At 49.4% G+C, this 18,330-nt stretch overlaps 1 protein-coding gene across 2 annotated transcripts in view; it reads right to left on the bottom strand.

Moving 5' to 3' along the window:
* Positions 1–18,330, bottom strand: part of LOC132580290 (cGMP-dependent protein kinase 2-like) — a 185,941-nt gene that overhangs the window by 145,918 nt on the left and 21,693 nt on the right. Inside the window, exons 12-20 of one of the 2 annotated variants that reach the window (XM_060251014.1) lie at positions 14,660–14,789; positions 13,476–13,618; positions 11,340–11,429; positions 10,475–10,616; positions 9,974–10,137; positions 9,104–9,220; positions 8,248–8,310; positions 6,365–6,440; positions 1,674–2,070 (exon numbers count right to left, since the gene is read on the bottom strand). In XM_060251014.1, the coding sequence (XP_060106997.1) occupies positions 1,984–2,070; positions 6,365–6,440; positions 8,248–8,310; positions 9,104–9,220; positions 9,974–10,137; positions 10,475–10,616; positions 11,340–11,429; positions 13,476–13,618; positions 14,660–14,789 (1,012 nt within the window). In that variant the 3' untranslated portion in view covers positions 1,674–1,983. Of the gene's footprint in view, positions 1–1,673; positions 2,071–6,353; positions 6,441–8,247; positions 8,311–9,103; positions 9,221–9,973; positions 10,138–10,474; positions 10,617–11,339; positions 11,430–13,475; positions 13,619–14,659; positions 14,790–18,330 lie in introns of those variants that run through there. The other variant, XM_060251022.1, reaches the window with a different exon arrangement.

The following is an 18,330-nucleotide window of genomic DNA, read 5'->3' on the forward strand; positions in this document are numbered from 1 at the left end:
GTCCACAGATGGGAGTCTAACAGGCGGCCATGGTCCCGCCTCCACTTAGATTTTGCCGGCCCGTATCAGGGCCAGATCTTTTTTATACTTGTGGATGCCTACACAAAATGGTTAGAGGTGATTCCGGTAGCCTCAACCTCCACGGCGGCAGCCGTCCGAGCACTCAGGAAGGTCCTATGCACGCACGGGATCCCAGACACCCTGGTGACGGATAACGGAACGGCCTTCACCTCCCGGGAATTCCGGGAGTTCACGGAGAGGTACCTCATACGACACATAAGGTCCGCACCATTCCATCCGGCAACCAACGGCCAGGCGGAGCGGATGGTGCGGACCACCAAGGAAGCACTGGGGAGAATAGTACAGGGGGATTGGGACCACCGCCTCTCAGCCTTCCTGTTCCACAACAGGATCACCCCAAACCCTATAACGGGATCCAGCCCCGCGGAACTGCTCATGGGGAGGAAACTGACAACCCGTCTAGACAGGCTGCACCCAGACCGGGCCCCCGAGGTCCGCGGGTCCCCAGAGGTCCGGGAGGCAGTGCGGGGGTTCTTTCCGGGTGACCCTGTATACGCGAAGAACTTCGCAAGCGGCCCCGATTGGGTCGCGGGGAGAGTCCTCAGGGTGACAGGTTCCAGGTCATACGAGGTGACCACCGAGGGGGGCCAGGTACTAAGACGGCACATAGATCAGCTGCGCCGCCGCACCCTACCCGAAGAAATGGAGGAGGCAGGGAATAGGGAACAGCTAGCAACAGAAGCGCCGGGGGGGGCCCCGCCAATACAGGAACTACCTACTTATGATGCCCCCAGAGACACCGAATCAGAGCCGGAGCCAGAAGCAGACCCCAGCGTCCCACAACCAAGAGCGGCATCGCCCACACCAGAACCAGACCCAGCTCCACGAGCGACCCCGAGGAGATCGACACGGGAACGGAGAGCACCAGCATACCTCCGGGACTATGTGGTCTGAACTAGGGGGGGAGGAGTGTAGAGTATCGGACTCTACACACGCGCCGCGCGTCCTCGGGCGACCAGGCACAGCGCGGGGAAAGTCACGGCCAATCAATGTCAAGCGCGGGAAGTTTAACTGGCCAGGATTGGGCTGGCCAGCGGGGGGGTTGTTCCGGGGTGTTTGTATATATTGGCGGACCCGGCCGCGTGTTCTCCAGTTCCGTAATGTACTAGCGAATAAAGCCTGAAGTCTTCACCACGTCTCGTCTCCCAGTACATTACAGGCAGCCAAAGGAGGAAAGCGTGCAAGAAGTCCAGTGTGGATGCTCTTATCACCAGATTGGGTGAATGCCTCTGGGCTTACAGTGGCAAGGAATGCAGAACCATTGCTGTGTGCTAGTACACTGCTGTGCTAACTCAAGACCATTTTTTAAAATCTGAACTTCGGTGCTTGAGGGAGGAACGCAAAGAACTCCCATACCAAGAAGTGGAACAAGCCTTCCTCTTCCCAACTCGAGTCCATCCCACCAGGCTCCTCCTCCTCCCATGATGCCTACAGCACATACCTCTTTGCAAGACCAGTTTACAACCAGCAGATTCAGGCTCTGACAGAGACCTCTGTAGCCTCCCTGGGCCCCTTGCAGGGAAAGTTCAGGCATCCCACTGTCTCCCATCAGCCATCTGGGATCCAGGCACAAAGCAAGCGGGACCACCCAGTTTCTTAAAACTCTTTATTCTGCACACTGAGTGGCACAAAAAGCAGGACAGAAGGACCTGCCCCTCTCACAGTGACTTCACCCACTGCCACAGTCTCACAGAGAAGGCAGAGAGAAAGAGAGGATGGGCAGAAGGAGGAGGCAGCAAAGGCCTCCCAGAAGCAGCAGCAGCAGCAGCAGCATTGTCACCACCACAGGGGGAGAGGGAGGAGGGGTCTGCTGGGGTTAGCTCTTTTTTCCAAGTCCCTATCAAGGCCGTGGGGTTGGGGAGGAGCCTCCAGACAGGCCTTTGGTCCATTCCTTCCAGGAGCTCAAAAGTCTTCATCCCAGCCAGAAAACTCCTCTTCAGGCACCTGCTCAGAAGCGGAATACCGCCTGAAGTTGATATAGGGGTAGCCCTGGAGGAGAGAAAAAAAGACACGTATAGAGTCATACATACAGTCTGCATACTTAATCAACAAACTGCTTGTATTTCAGCCCGCAATACCTGATCGCCTTGTCTGATGAAGTGTACTTAGAGAGCACACGAAAGCTTACGTTCTGAATAAAACTTGGTTGGTCTTAAAGGTGAAACTTGACTCCTCCTTTGTTCAACTACTTCAGACCAACATGGCTGCCCACTTGGATCTACATGTATGGGGTAGAGGGGGCAGTTGGTCTTCTGAACCATGCAGGGGGTAGGGAGAAGCAAGTGGGTAAAAAGAACGTTCTCAAAGTACCTTTGCCATGAAGAAGAGGAAGAGATTGGATTTCTACCCTGCCCTCCACTACCTGAAGGCGTCTCAGAATGGCTTACAATCTCCTTTCCTTCCCCCTCCCCACAACAGACACTCTGTGAGGTAGGTGGGGCTGAGAGAGTTCTGACAGAAACTGTTCTTGAGAGGAACAGCTGTGAGAGAACTTGTGAGTGACTCAAGCTCACATCAGAAGGTGCATGCAGAGGAAAGGGGCATCAAACCCTGTTCTCCCTGATAAGAGTCTGTACACATAGCCACTATACCAAACTGGCTCTCTGGGCATAGGAATGGTGCAATTCTACACTGTAAGAAATATTCTGACCTGGATAGCCCAGGTTAGCCTGATCTTGTCAGACCTCAGAAGCTAAGCAGGGTCAGTCAGTTTGATGTAGTGGTTAAGTGCATGGACTCTTATCTTGGAGAAGTGGGTTTGATTCCCCACTCCTCCACTTGCAGCTGCTGGAATGGCCTTGGGCCAGCCATAGCTCTTGCAGGAATTGTCTGTTGTGTGTGTCTGTGTGGGGGGAGGTAAAGGAGATTGTGACCGCTCTGAGATTTAGCGTATAGGGTGAGATAGAAATCCAATATCATCTTCTTGCCTTGAAAACTCCATAAGTCAGCTGTGACTCCAAGGTTTTTCCATCCCAATAAATGAAGGACCACCTCCTCCTGTACAGACCAGCTCATCAGGTAAGATTCTCCTCACAAACCCCACAGAAATGCTCCTGCCTGATGAGATGGTGCTCTCTTGGTGGCGGAATTTCACTTCTGGAACATCTTCCCCCCCCCTTGAGACTAGGACAGCCAACAGGCTGAAGAATATCCTACACCTTTAGCAGAGGCTTCATGTGTGACAATGGGCAGCTGAACCTTTTTGTGAAATGGAGGTCAATAAAATGGAAGTTACTTACCATGACCTGGTAAGTAACATCCTATTAAGCCTCTGTATAAAAGACAGCACATTTTTCTTCAAGCTTGCTGGCAACCCTACTTTGAGACTTAGCTGGTGCCCACTTTACTGTCATGTAGGCACTCAGTCAAAACCTTGTTTATTTTAAATTTAACTGAGGCTTTTAACTGTGAAGACTCCATCTTTGTTAGTGGTTCACGGCCCATTTCTAGCCTGATGATTGTTTTATGAATACCATTTTAGGTTGCTGAAAGTTGTTTTATATCCTTTGCTTGTTTTTATGGTGGTAATTTGACACTTACACATGGCTTGTTTATCCCAGAAATGTACGCTATTTGAAAGTAGGTTTTCCCTTTCTCTTTCCCCCAGCATCATGGCACATTTCCCAAGCCTCCTTTGCCAGCAATGTTTTACCAAAGATCACAGCAAAGCCAGAGTGGCAGCTGTGTGGATAGGAAAGCCTGGGTTTTCCTGGTTCTGCCAATACAAGAATCATTTCCTTTAGAATTATAGAGTTGGGAGGGACCTCCAGAGTCATCTAGTCCAACCCCCTGCACAATGCAGGAAACTCATAAACACCTCCCCCTAAATTCACAGGATCTTCATTGCTGTCGGATGGCCATCTAGCCTCTGTTTAACAACTTCCAAGGAAGGAGAGCCCACCACCTCCTGAGGAAGCCTGTTTCACTGAGAAATTGCTCTGACAGTCAGGAAGTTCTTCCTAAAGTTGAGCTGGAAACTCTTTTGATTTAATTTCAACCCATTGGTTCTAGTCCTACCCCTCTGGGGCCACAGAAAACAATTCTACACCATCCTCCATATGATAGCCCTTTAAGTACTTGAAGATGGTGATCATATCACCTCTCAGTTGCCTCCTCTGCAGGCTAAACATGTCCAGCTCCTTTAACCTTTCTTCATAGGACTTGGTCTCCAGACCCCTCACCATTTTCATCACCCTCTTCTGGACTCATTCCCGCTTGTCTATACCCTTAAAATGTGGTGCCCAAAACTGAACACAATACTCCAGGTGAGGTCTTACCAGAGCAGAGTAAAGCGATATCATCGCTTCACGTGATCTGGAAACTATACTTCTGTTGATACAGCCCAAAATTGCATTTGCCTTTTTAGCCACCACATCACCTCTGCTCTAGTCCCCAGTAGGCCTTGACTTGAATAGCCCAGCCTACCCCCATTTCATAAGCTAAGCAGGGTCCACCATAGTTACTATAGCATGGCTTTTTTGAGCAGGAACATGCAGGAATGCAGTTCCAGCTGGCTTGGTGCCAGGGGTGTGGCATAATATGCAAATGAGTTCCTGCTGTGTTTTTTCCTACAAAAAAGCCCCGAGTATTTGGATGGCAAGCTATCAAGGAAGTCCAGGGATACTTTGCAGAGGCAAGCAATGGCAAACCACCTCTAAATGTCTCATGCCTTGAAAACCCCAAAAGGTTACTATTAAGTCAGCTGCAGAATGATTACAACATAAAACCTAGCCATTCTCCCACCTGCCCTGCCATGCTGCTGTGGCGGGGGGGGGGGGGGGCTTTCTGGGAAAAAGCCCTAATTTACAGATAAGGGATTGTCAATTGCCGGTTAAAAAATCTTAGAAGAGGATCCTGGTAGTGCAGTGGGGTTGTGGAGAAGGCCAGTGTGGATACTGGGAGGGGACAGGGAAACCCACCCACCATATGGAAGACACACTGCTGTATCAGCAGCCACAGCATCATTGAGGAAACCACAGGCAAACATTCACATGTGGAAAGAGGGCAGATGTTAGTTTTATCATATTGTTTTCACTGTGTGTGTATTATATCTATATGTTTGCTAATGCCCAAAAGCGTCAAGGATCGCTTCACTTCCAGCTTCTTGTGAAGGGTTACCCTCCCAGTCGGACTTCGGGGCAAGTGTGGCCGCACTCATGACAGGGCTGCCCTCTGGAGGCAGGTTCAAGGAGAGATACTGCCCAGGGCCTGTTACCCAACCTAACCACAAGGCTGGGACGAAGGCATTCCTGCAGCCATTTGGCAAAACATACGCACAAGTCATCTCCTCAGTGTTTCAACCATGAACCCACTTAAGCAGCATTGACTTCACACCATCTCTCTTAATATGCCAGCTACCAGGTATTAGGTAAGTGATGCCAGCCAACCTCACACAGTTGTTGCAAAGACTTATTGAGACAGGGCAATTAGATAGTTCCTACTGGGAGCCCTCTACGGTGACAGGGAGAAGACTGCATCAGGCAGAGGGGCTGTCTTGCACCCCTGTGGTCAACAGTGGGGGGCTCTCAATGCCTCATTAATCTGACCCAAGCCATCATAATGGCGATTTGCAAGGCCAACATTTGTTGAGAGCCAGTTTGGTGTAGTAGTTAAGTGTGCGGACTCTTATCTGGGAGAACCGGGTTTGATTCCCCATTCCTCCACTTGCAGCTGCTGCAATGTCCCTGGGTTAGCCATAGCTCTCGCAGAGTTGTCCTTGAAAGGGCAGCTTCTGTGAGAGCTCTCTCAGCCCCATCTACCTCACTGGGTGTCTGTTGTGGGGGAAGAAGATAAAGGAGAGAGAAGGGTGGGGTATAAATCTGCGGTCGTCTTCTTTTTCTTCTTTCCAGTGCAATCACTTACATACAGCTCCTAAAGACTGACAATGCAATCCAAGGCAGGGTTATCCTTCCCCTAAGCTCAGTGAAACCAAATGGTTTAAGGATGGAGTAACTCTGCAAAGGACTTCACTGTGAGTAAGCAGCTTGTCACCCTTCCTCCTCAGTGCATTCCAACACTGGAGAACCTGCGTATTCCCACGGCCATTTGGCAGGAATCACCGGCAGTTCACTCATTTCTCAGCACATCCTTGTGGGATGCTCTGCTTCCCGGGAATTTGCATTCATCTGCCTCTCCAATGTTTTAATTAGTACCTGGCACAGTACTGAAGGCAAGAGAGCAGCAGTTCTTCACTAACTGGGACCAGCTCCTTTCCGGGATTGTGTTTCATTCTCTCTCCCCTCCCCTTCTCTCTGTACATGTACAGCCCCCACACTACTCATACCTGCTTAAGCATTGCCACGGTAGGGGCCTCAAGCTGACGCAGTGCCAGTTTCTTCCAGGAGATGGAGCTAAACCACCTGGAGGCAAGATGTGAGCAAGGAGAAGCAGGTAAGTCAGGGGATCAAACGTTGCCCCACTTTTGCCGCTAACCCAAACTCCTTCAGCAATCTGCTGCATGTTCCCAAGACAGGGCCGGATTAACAGTTAGGCCAAGGTAGGCACTAGCCTACGGGTCCCCACACCTTTAGGGGCCCCGGGCCAGCTTTCCCCCCTGGTTTTCCCCCCGCTTGCAGCCCTCCCAGCCAGCAACTGAGCTACTCTTTGCCCAACTTGCCTGGTGCAGCTGCTGCTGGCGTTGTTGCCAAGTTTGCTTCTCCCTGCCTCTCCCCTGCAACTTTGTCAAAGGGGCTTTTGAGAAGCTGCCTGCAGGCTGCAGCGGGGGCCACAAGCGGTGGGGCAGGCGCGCCAACTCTGAGATAATTTGCGAGAGGGGGCCTGAGATTTCGACTGCCTAGGGGCCTCCACAGGGTTTACTCCAGCACTGTCCCAAGAGCAACAGGTGTCCCAAGTCCATCCCCAACAAGACCACAGCCAGATTGAGTTCCCAGTCTTTGGGCTCTTTGTCTTACACAAATGCTGTTTTGCCCATCCTGAACCTATTCCAGAGCAACCTTAAACATGAGCATTGGACATATGAAGTTACTTCCACAAGGGTAAATCTGCTCACATGACTGCTGTCTACCCTGATTTGGAGGAGTTTTCTGAAGTCTCTGGAAAAGAAAGAGCCTTCCCAGTGTTCACTATCTAGGACTTAACTAAAGATGGCAGGGGCTCAAACGCAAGTTCTTTTGTATACAAGGCAAATGCTTTACCATCTAGCCACAGCCTGACACCCACAATTGATTAACTAACAGAGCACTTCTTCCTTTCCTGTAGATTCAGTGAGGCATATATGAATTCCCAAGTACAATCAATGTATAGGTAAAGAAGACCACCATAGGCCACTGTGGACTGGAACAGATGTGTAAGCCAACCCTGGGGACTTCCCCAAGTTTATAGAGAAACCAGTTGATGGAGAAACCTGAAACAAAACTGAGCGCTTAACCTCATCCCCGGGGAATGGTATCTTTTTCCCTGCAATATCAGCGCTTGCACAAACTTAGGACAGCTTTTTGGGGGTTACTATGGCAACCCCTACTGGCACCTGACAATGGAAGAAGGGGAACAAGAGAAGGAAGGCGGCTGAAGGCAGAGATTGGGAAGTTGAGTGTTGTGGGAAGAGCAGGGGGGGCGAGCACAAAGAAGCAGAGAGACTCAGCAAATGGGGAAAGCAGGCAAGGAAATGACATTTCCCCTCCCCACAAGTCCTTGGGGTCCACAGCATACAAATCTTTATCGAGGGCTGGACTACATGACCTACAAGATCCGAAGCTCTAAAACTCACCGTGCCCTTAAATCCAACTGAAAAGCTCCAAGGACTGATTGCTGGGCTAGATGAACTATTAGCCTGATCTACTCAGGTAGTCCTTATGTTCTTCCATATATTAATACTCTGACCTGACTTAACCACACGCCCTTTGCTCCATGCATACATGAGAGGCCAGCACTTGCAAAGCAAAGAGATGAACAAGCCGGCTATGCCCCGGGAGCATAAAACTTGCACGGGAAAATGTTCAGTCAGGTAAAGAAAGCAATTTTCAGAAAAGCTTCAGCTGCTGAAGCTGGCTCACCCCAGGTAGCACTAGGGGCTTTTATTAAGCTCCCTCACTTACAGAAGCTATAGCTTGTTAAACACTAGCAGCTTCCTGCATCAGGAGGGATTAGAAACTCTTTGCTACCCCCAGTCCTTTTTCTAGCAGAGAATGTCTGACCCAGCAGGCATACCTGTGCTTCCGGATCGCCCGGATCCCATTGGTGGTGGTCCCCAATCGCTGCCCTGGTCTACGTCTGGCAAAAGGGTGAGGAAAGAAGGTCAGTTTGCCTAGGGTTGCCAACTCCTGCTTGGGAAATACCTGGAGATTTGGGGGAGAGCCAGGGGAGGGCAGGGCTTGGAGAGGGGAGGGACCTCCAAGGTGAATAATACCACAAAAGCCACCCTCCAATGCAGCCATTTTCTCCAGGGGAATGGATCCCTGTCCTTTGGAGAGCAGCTACACAGCAGTAATCCCAGGACATCTGTCTCCCTCTGGAGATTGGCAACTCTAATTTCTTTCTTGGAGCTCTGCATAGGTGACTTAGATTCTTCATCTGAATTACAGCAAGCTAGGTGGGATGTGAGAGCCAGTTTGGTGTAGTGGTTAAGTGTGCGGACTCTTATCTGGAAGAACCGGGCTTGATTCCCCACTCCTCCGCTTGCAGCTGCTGGAATGGCCTTGGGTTAGCCATAGCTTTCGTAAGAGTTGTCCTTGAAAGGGCAGCTGCTGTGAGAGCCCTCTCAGCCCCACCCACCTCACAGGGTGTCTGTTGCGGGGAAGATATAGGAGATTGTAAGCTGCTCTGAGTCACTGATTCAGAGAGAAAAGTGAGGTATAAATCTGCAGTCTTCTTCTTCAAACATGTTACTGTCCTCTATCTCAACCCAAAACTGCCCCTTCTCACTGCATGAAGTGAGCTTTTTTGTGAATGAAGCCCCGTGCTGCATCAATCAGACTGGCTTTTTCCCTACCCAGGCCAGATCTGTTCCACCCATATTCCCTCCCCCTTGCAGCCCTCTAGAGCAGGTAGCAGTGGGGAGAGGCACCTGCAAAGCTTGGCCACCAGGGAGCAGGCAGCATCACTCACAAACACAGGGAAAGAGAAGATTCCATCCAGGATCTTGCGGTAAGTCGTTTGAGGCTCAGGACTGTGGAACGGGGGACTGTGGGAAAACACGGAGGGGCGGGGAGGAGATGATTAGCACCAGCCGTGGGCAGCCTAACGGCTCAATCCCACCCTTCTGGTTTGGTATTGGCTGAAAGTACTCTGAAATTTCCAGCACAGGAGGGGGTAAAACATTCTCTTCCAGAGGTGCCACTATTATAGACTCTGCTTCCACCCACCATCTCCCCCCCCATGAACCTAGCAAGCTGCTCTGCTCAGCGTGTGCAGAAATGTGCTTCCATCTTAATGCTGCCTCTGAATTGTATCTGAAGTAAGAGCACCTCAACCACAGGGACTGACTGCCATGACGCTTCTCTGAGGACCAAGGTTCCCTCTAAGCTGCAGAGTCTTGTGAGCAAAAATTCTACTTTGTGAGTTTCTGGCATTAAAGTTGTGAGCTACTGCATCAATTAATGTGCTCTGGGGCCATCCTTCCTGAGCTAGGACAAAAATGTGTGAGCTGGAGGCTAAAAATCTGTGAGGTAGCTCATGCTAACTCAGCTTAGAGGGAACACTGCTGGGGATACAGTCAGCTCTCCAGTTTCAGGCAAACGGCAAGCAAACTTTGGCCAGACAGACCCAGTGGAGGGCCCTGCTGTACTCTTCACATGCTTAGGAGGCTTTGTTTCTCTCTGGTGCCTGCAGCACCCTCATTCTTAGCAACGCAGAAGGAAGGGGAGAGAATCTGCTGCTCAGAAAGGAGCCCACCCCAATCCCGGCATGTGACGGAGGAGAGAGAAAAGAGCCTCACCGTCCCACAATCATCTCATAGATGAGCACCCCAAGCATCCAGAAGTCCACAGCATAGTCATGCCCTTCGTGGCGCAGGATCTCAGGCGCCAGGTACTCAGGAGTCCCACAGAAGGAATAGGTCTTCTCCCCAGGATTCAGAGCCTTGGCAAAGCCAAAGTCCACCTGCAAAGAAGAGGATAGGGAGAGGGTTAGAAAGAGTCAGGCAGGTACTCTACACCTGACCTCCCACCAAGTGTACTGTCCTGTCCCCACCCAGAGCAGAGCTCTTTTACAGAGGTGCCTTTTACCCAGTGCAAGATCCAGAGCCTTTTTTCCATGAGTGACATTTAAAAGAGTGCCTCTGAACATGTTCCGAATATATTCTCCTTTGCCACAGTTTACTGTTCAGACACCCTCACAGGATCAGCTCTTTTGATGGAGACAGACAAGATGCTTTCCAAGACAGTCTGGGTCCCAAGTCCCTTCTTCCAAAGAACTGCTGCCCTTCCTTCTGCCTTACCAGCTTCACATAACCTTTTGCATCCAACATCAAGTTCTCAGGTTTCAGATCACGGTAGACAATGCCCTGGTTATGCAGGTAGTCCAGGGCCTCGACGACGCAGGCAGAACAGAAGACGGCCACGGGTTCCGAGAAGTAGCGGCTGGAGAGAGAATCCCAGGTTAACAGGCAAGACTCAGACTTCAGAGTCCCACTAAAGGAGACAGATGTAGTAATAGCATCACTGCTTCCTTCACTCAGATTCACAGGCATGTTTTTAGGAGCAGAGACGGCCTTATGGAGGTGAGGAGTCTGGCTATACCCATATTTTATTTACCTTATTGATAGGCCACCTTTTCCACTGAGATTTTAAGGCAGATTACAGACTCCTTTGCTATAGAAGGAAATCCATAAAACTCTTACTATGCTTAAATGGGGCAAGAAACCTCCTTGTCTGGCAGAGTCAGCAACATGGCATAGTGTTTAGAGTACCAGAGCAGGCTCTGGAGACCTAAGTTAAGGTCTTCACCCTGCCGTAGAAGCTCCCTGGGATGACCCTGATTCAGTCATGCTCTCAGCCTAACCTACCTGGCTGTCATAAGGGCAGAATGGAAACAATGCATGCTACCCTGTGCTCCTTGAGGGGCAGGATGGAACTATACTTAAACAGAAGTTTGCTTCAAGGGAGTTTGGCCTTTTGATTCAGAGGCAGATGAGCCAGAAGGGGGTGCTAGTCTCACCACCCTGCATTCCACCGAAAGCTTCACAGAGGAAGCCACCATCTTCCCCTTCCCACTCTTTCAGGCTCCTTCCTGCCACTTAGATCCCATAGGCTCACTGCTATTTTCTGCCTCATGACTTCCCCAACCCAGTTGCCTCTCCGTACGCTTCGCGCAGCTTGGCCCACAGCTCGCCGCCTTGGCAGAACTCCAGCAACAGGTAGACATGGCGGCTGTCACGGAAAGTCCCATATAATCTGGAAGGCAAGGGAGGAAGGTGCAGTAAATTAGCTTTTTGGGGGTGGCCTTTCAGGATCCCCACCAAGATGGAGGCACACCCCCTTCCCCTACATGCCAGATTCAAGTGGTGGTGGCCTTGTCACAATAAACACACCCAACCAGAAAGCACCAAAATGTATGTGCACTAGGGTTGCCAGCTCTGAGTGGGGGGAAACCTGGAGATTTTGGGGGTGAAGCCTAGGGAGGGGAGCGACTTCTGCATGGTACATTGCCATAGCAGCCATTTTCTCCAGGGGAACTGAGTTCTGCTACCTGGAGAAAAGTTGTAATAGCAGGAAACTTCCATCTCCCCCCCCCCCCCCATCCTAATGCACTCATACTAATGGAGAGAAAATAACCTACTATGATTGTGCACATTACTTCTGGAAGCATGGTTGCCAACCTCCAGGTGGTGACTAGAGGTTTTCTAGGATTACAACTGATCTCCAAGTAACAGATCAGTTTACCTGGAGGAAATGACTGCTTTGGAAAATAGACTCTCTGGTGTTATGCCCCATTGAAGTCCCTTCTATTCCCAAACCCTGCCTTCCGCAGGCTCCACCTCCCCAAATCTCCAGAAGCAGGGTGTGTGTGTGAAAAGCCATGACCCCACTATTACAGGAAATGGGATGTGGGTTACTTGCACCCAGTTGCACTCTGGGTGACTTTCTCCACGTTAACTCTCATAGGTGAAGCTCTCATGAGAACATACTGGCTTTCATTGCTTGCTGCTTCCTCCTTCTCTCCCCCAAGTGCCCCCTGGAAGGGCTTGGAAAGTCCTTAGCTGCTTAGGACCATTTCTTCCCTTTAAGCTGCTTCTTCAAATTTGGATTCAGCAACCAGTAACATCTCCTCAAAGCCTAGATAAGCTGTCTCCCAGCCTGAGTTGTACTAGATCCCATGATTACAACAACAAGTAATAGCTTTTGCTGTTTGTGCTGCAGAGGCATGCTGGGAGCTCAGATCAGAAGTTTCCAATTCTGGTTGCTGCAGCTGCAGCCAGAGAGAGGTGAATTTTGAAGTTCCGCATTTCCCAGGCCTCAACCATCCAGATTCAGGTCAGCACCATGGAATGCAGGAAAAGTGGCTTTGCATCTTCCATCTACACTATTTCCTCCAGCCTGAAACAGCACCACCCCCAGGAGCTGTTGTTTGCCCCACTGAGTGCTTGGTGTATATCAAGCTACAAATTATGGTTCCCAAATGGAACAACAGAACAAAAAGGGGGAAATCCCAGCTAATAGATAATTGCTGTGCAGACTTCGTCAAGGGGGATCAGAGCATTCACTTAGTGCTGGAGCTGTCCACAGCAATTATTCACGGCTCTTTTTGTAGCAGGAACTCCTTTGCATATTAGGCCACACACCCCTGATGTAGCCAATCTTCCTGGAGTTTACAGTAGACCCTGTACTAAGAGCCCTGTAAACTCATGGAGGATTGGCTGCATCAAGGGTGTGTGGCCTAATATGCAAAGGCGTTCCTGCTACAAAAAAAAGTCCTGAATTAAGTTTGTTTTGCTAATGGAAAATGACACAGTGGTTAAAAAAAATAGAATAAGCAGTATCTCTTGGAATTGCCAACTTCCAAGTGCGGTTTGGAGTTCTCCCAGATGATAACCAGACTACAGAGATCAGTTCTCCTGGAGAACAGGAAAACTTCAGGAGAGCTGACTCTAAGCCACCGTATCCCCCACCTCAAATTCCACCTTCCCCAGACACTGCTGCCAAATCTCCAGAAATTTACCAGCCAGAGTTGGCAACCCTAGCATCTCCCCAATACCATTTCAGGTCAAGAAAATGGTACAGGGGTGGGGTCTAAGCCTCCTCACCCTGTGGAGCAGTCTCAATCTGAATTGGTGCCCATGTGCACCTAGAAAGCATAATGCCACTGAACAAATCACGTGACCTGCTCCAGGGACCTCCCCAGGGAAAACCAGTCTCTATGGTACCCAAGAGACAGCTCACTCTTTACCCTCTTTGACCAACTGCACCCGCATTCCTCCTTTGCCCCAGTGAGCTCCCCACCTGACAATGAAGGGAGAGCGGCTTTCCTGTAGCACCTTCTTCTCCATCAGCACATGCTCCTGTTGGCGCTTCTGCACAATGTGGTCCTTGCGCAGGCGCTTGAGAGCAAAGAAATGGTCCTGGCCCTCGTTGGTGTAGCAAACCTGGGCAGGGAGGGGAAAGAAATGTGGCACAAAGAGGCCATCTACAGAGAGTCATTTGCAAGCCCAAACATTCCCCCAACCTGGTTGGTAGCAGCTTAGCCAAAGATCTGATCCTTGGAGGACAAAACCAGAAGATATGACCAAGTCACCTGGGAGGAGCATTTTCAGCCATGACTACAGATGCCCATGGGACTCAGGATAACGGCAGCAAGGGGATGGGCCGCTCTGGAGCCTGACTGCTGAGACAGACTGTCAGAAGGTCACTCTCGCCATCAAAGGGGACAGTCCAGGTGGAGTAGGATGGATGGGATCTTGACTCACCCTTTCAAGATGAGACCTTTGCTCTTACAAAGCCCTTTGATTCAAGGTTCACCCACTCCCTATATGGTGTGATGTAAGGATCAGAGTGTCAGATGAGGATCTGGAGGACCCAAATTCTGATCCCTGCTCTGCCATGGAAGCTCAATGGAGTCACTCTACGACTGTCACACACTTTCAGCTTCATCTACCTCACAGGGTTGTTGTGAGGATAAAATGGAGGGGAGGAGAACAGTGTAAGCCACTTTGGATCCCAACTGGGAAAAGGCAGGGTATAAAGTAAGTTAAAGGAAATAAAACAGATCTCAACTCTGGTCAGCAAACTGTGTTTTGGGGCAATCTACAGTCAAGAAAGGAAAGTTTTTTGCAAGACCAGTGAAGAACATATTCCATGGTGATTTCACATGCATGATGGAGGACTTTTTATCACCACAGTATCCTAGGACTTAAACCCACTTCTTTTTAACTGGTCATGTGAAGTGCTAAGATGTCAGGCAACCCCTCCCCCCTCTTTTGGGGTTTTAAAGCACTGCCTTCTTAGTGGGGAAACCAAAAGGAAGGACTGATCCTAGCCCAGGAGGAGCCCAGCCCATCATTTTGGTGGGTCTGCTTAGCACATGGGAGACAGGAAAGGTGACATGGAAAGAGACATCAGGAGTTCAGAAGGGATGCAACGATGCACCACATGCCATGCCCCCCCCACCCCCCCGCTCAAGGCCTTACCAGCTCAACTGTGCCAAAGCCTCCAGTGCCCAAGATCACTGGCCTCCCTTTCCGGTCCCCCTCCTCATAGAAAACAGGCTGAAGATCCTGAAGCTGGAGCTGGGTCACAGGCCCCTCAAGAAAGGAACCACTGCAAGAAGAGGGAGGGCAAAAGGTCAATTACAGGATTTTTTTTGGACCTTCCACCTGGACCAGATCAATACCTGGAGAAAGCAATAAGTTCTGGGTCCCTCCCTTTCCACAGGGAGAAATGCCACCAGACTAATAGGAAAGGAAGTTCTTTTCTGCTCCATAGAAGCCCCACTGGCCCAAAATTCCTGGTTGAGCCCTTAGCTTCTACACTGATGTGGTTTGAGTGCCATACTGGGACCTGGGGGATCCAGGTTGGAATCCCCACTGTGCTGTGGAAGTTTGCTGGGTGATCTTGGGCCAGTTGCACATATTCAGCCTTTCCTTCCCAACAGGGTTGTTGTGAAAATAAAATAGAAAAGAATCTAAACAGTCTTGAGTTTCCATTGGAGAGAAAGGTGGGGCATAACCAACATTTTAAAAAATAAATTAAATAATTAACATCAGTAGATTCCTCTCTCCCTCCCCCCACCTCCCCAAGAATAAGCTTCTAAGGCTAAGCCATGAGAGCTCAAGAGATTGTAAAAGACACTCTCTGGCTGTTCAAAGAACTTATGCTTGTATTAGAGCAACAGCTTTGAATTCTGCAAAATGGCTGGATTACCTGCTCTCCTGGGCATAGTAAGCGCCTGCTAGCTGATTAAAGGCAATCAGAGCAAATTAATGGGCAATTACCCGCAGCAAGGGACCCTAACAAGACTTCTGCATTCAGCCACCTGGGGAACATCCAGAGGACAGTCACCTGAACTGGGATGAAAGCCTCTGTCTAGGTTGACTAGGAGCCGTTTGAAGCAGCATCTTCTGGGGGGCCTGGCTGTGCAGAAAGCCACTTAGTTTGAGGGGTGATGAAAGCAGGTGGAGGCTGTCACAACGGTGGGAAATTGGCACCATCTGTGTCCACGCTACTGCACCCCCGTAGCAACCACTCACTTTCAGCATTTGCAAATCATAAGAGCCGTATAATAAGCTTCCAGCACTCAGCCCACCTAGGGCAAGCCGAACTCTCAGCCTACAAAAGCCAGCCTGAACCTCCTACCGAGGAACATGCGAGGCAAGCAAAAATCTTTTGGCAAGCTTCTGGACAGACCTAACTTACCCCTCAGCACCTGCCTCATCACCTGCCATTGCAGCTGGCCTGAAATTCCAGTTGCCCATCTCTGGGAACAATTGATTAAAAACAAAAAGGATTTGCACAACACTATTAGCCCCCATTGCAACCCTCTTATAGAAGCAGGATCTATAAAAGTCATGCCCCCTTTGTGGGTGTGGCTTCTGTGGGTACAAGAAGATTAGCCCCACCTACCCAGCAGCTGCAGATGGCTGTTCTCAGGGGCCTCAGGCTTCCCTACACCCTGTGGCTCTTGAAGCCCCTGGCATGGGGAAAGCATTTTTCTCTTTAAATCACTTCTTCCAAGCCAAGCCAGCTGGCAGCTTGGAAAATGCATTTAAAGTTGCTTTCTTTTCCCTTCTTTCTTACCCAATCTATTTGCCTGCCTTCTGCTCTCAAACATCTGATGTTCATGTTTCTCAGCTCTCAAACATCTGATGTTTATTCTCTGTGGCTCTTACATTAAGCAAGTTTGACCACCATGCCTGCAAAATCTGCAACAGGTTTTGGAATGGGCTGGTAACACTTTGATCACATAAGTGGGGCTGGCAAAAAGCTGGAGTTAAAATTTTTTGCTCCTTTAATAACAGCTTAAAGTGTGGAAATGGAAAGTTGGAAGGTTTTTGGGAACAGAGGAAACCAGCATCACCTGGTAAAGAAGAGACTACTCAGCTTCTATTAAAGGGGCAGGTCATTTTTTTTCTCCATGTTTTTGGCAACTTGCCCACAAGACACCAGATTGCAGGTAAGACACAGCAGAAGCTTCACAGGAAATGGCCTATTTCTAACTTTAAAATATTTAAATATTTGCTGTTGTCTCATATTTATTGACTAATTTTCATATTTTAGATCTGCTTTTCAAATCCTTGAATTCTCAAGGAAAGGAAAGGTCCCCTGTGCAAGCAACAGTCGTTTCCGACTATGGGGTGACATTGTTTTCACAATGTTTTCACGGCAGACTTTTTACGGGGTGGTTTGCCATTGCCTTCCCCAGTCATCTATACTTCCCCCCCAGCAAGCTGGGTACTCATTTTACTGACCTCGGAAGGATGGAAGGCTGAGTCAACCTTGAGCTGGCTACCTGAAAACCCAGCTTCCGCCGGGGATCGAACTCAGGTCGTGAGCAGAGCTTAGGAGGGAACAATAGTGACACTTAAGAACAAGCTGGTAGAGCACAGTGGTTAAGGATTTAGAGGAGCTGTAGGTTTACATCTTGAACAGTGAGTGTGCTAAGTAACCTTAGGCAAGCCTCTTTTGGCCTGTGGTTGTCAGGATGCTAACAGTCTTAGCCAGGGGTGTCAAACTCATTTGTTAGGAGGGCCAAATCTGACATAAATGAGACCTTGTTGAGCCAGGCCTTAAGTGTACCTATTTATAATTAGGTAGCAGAAATATAAGCTTTATAAAGGACATAGACAAACACAAAGATTTTTTAAAAAATCCGTAAAATATTTGCACTCAGTCTTAAAGGTGCTTTCTTTGTATTTCTCCCATAGGATCCAGGAAACTGGGCAAAAGAAATTCTGGCTCTTTCCTTCCTTCCCCAGGGGACCAGGATGGGTAGGAACCTCAGCCAATAGAAGGTAAAGAGGCTTGGCTCAGTAGCTCTGCTGTGTGATTGACAGTCTGGCAAAGCAAGCTACCCCTCCCTCACTTCCTCCCCAAGGGAGGATCCTCAGCCAATGGAGAAAACAGCTCCTGTGCGATTCAGCAAGCCTGGCAAATCATGCTGTTATATAGAAGGAAGCAAGAGAGAGGCAGAAGGAAGCAGATGATAGCTTGTTGCTTGGGGGGCCTGATAGGAGCTCTCAGGCCACATGTTTGACACCCCTGGTCTAAGCCAAGGGTGGTCAAACTATGGCTTGGGAGCCACATGTGGCTCTTTCACACATATTGTGTGGCTCTTGAAACCTCCACTGCCCCATTGGCTGGTTTGGAGAAGGCATTTCTCTCTTTAAATCATTTCTCTGAGCCAAGCCAGCCAGCAGCTTGGAGAATGCATTTGAAGTTAAAGCTGCTTTCTTTCCACCTCCCCCCATGTTTCCTTTCTTCTGTCCGTCCACCTTGTGGTTCTCAAAGATCTGATATTCATGTCTTGTGGCTCTCAAACAGCTGATGTTTATTCTCTGTGGCTCTTACATTAAGCAGGTTTGGCCACCCTGGGTCTAAGCCTACCGGACAGGGTTGCTGTTAGTATGAGAATGTATGCAAAGCGCTTTGAAAGCTGATAGCACTATATCAGTGCTAATTTTTAATGCATAAGCTAGCCAGACAAGTAATGACAAAATGGAAGCAACAGTCTTTTTTATCTTGGCCACAGGGAGAATAAAATAACTCAATAATTGGTCTGGCCAGCAAAACAAAGAATATAAAACATGCATGTGAAACCCTTAGCTAGGAATGGAATGAGCCAGGATGGAGTGGAGCCTTTAGA

The sequence above is a fragment of the Heteronotia binoei genome, chromosome 1, assembly GCF_032191835.1.
Source record: "Heteronotia binoei isolate CCM8104 ecotype False Entrance Well chromosome 1, APGP_CSIRO_Hbin_v1, whole genome shotgun sequence".
Classification (NCBI taxonomy): domain Eukaryota; kingdom Metazoa; phylum Chordata; class Lepidosauria; order Squamata; family Gekkonidae; genus Heteronotia; species Heteronotia binoei.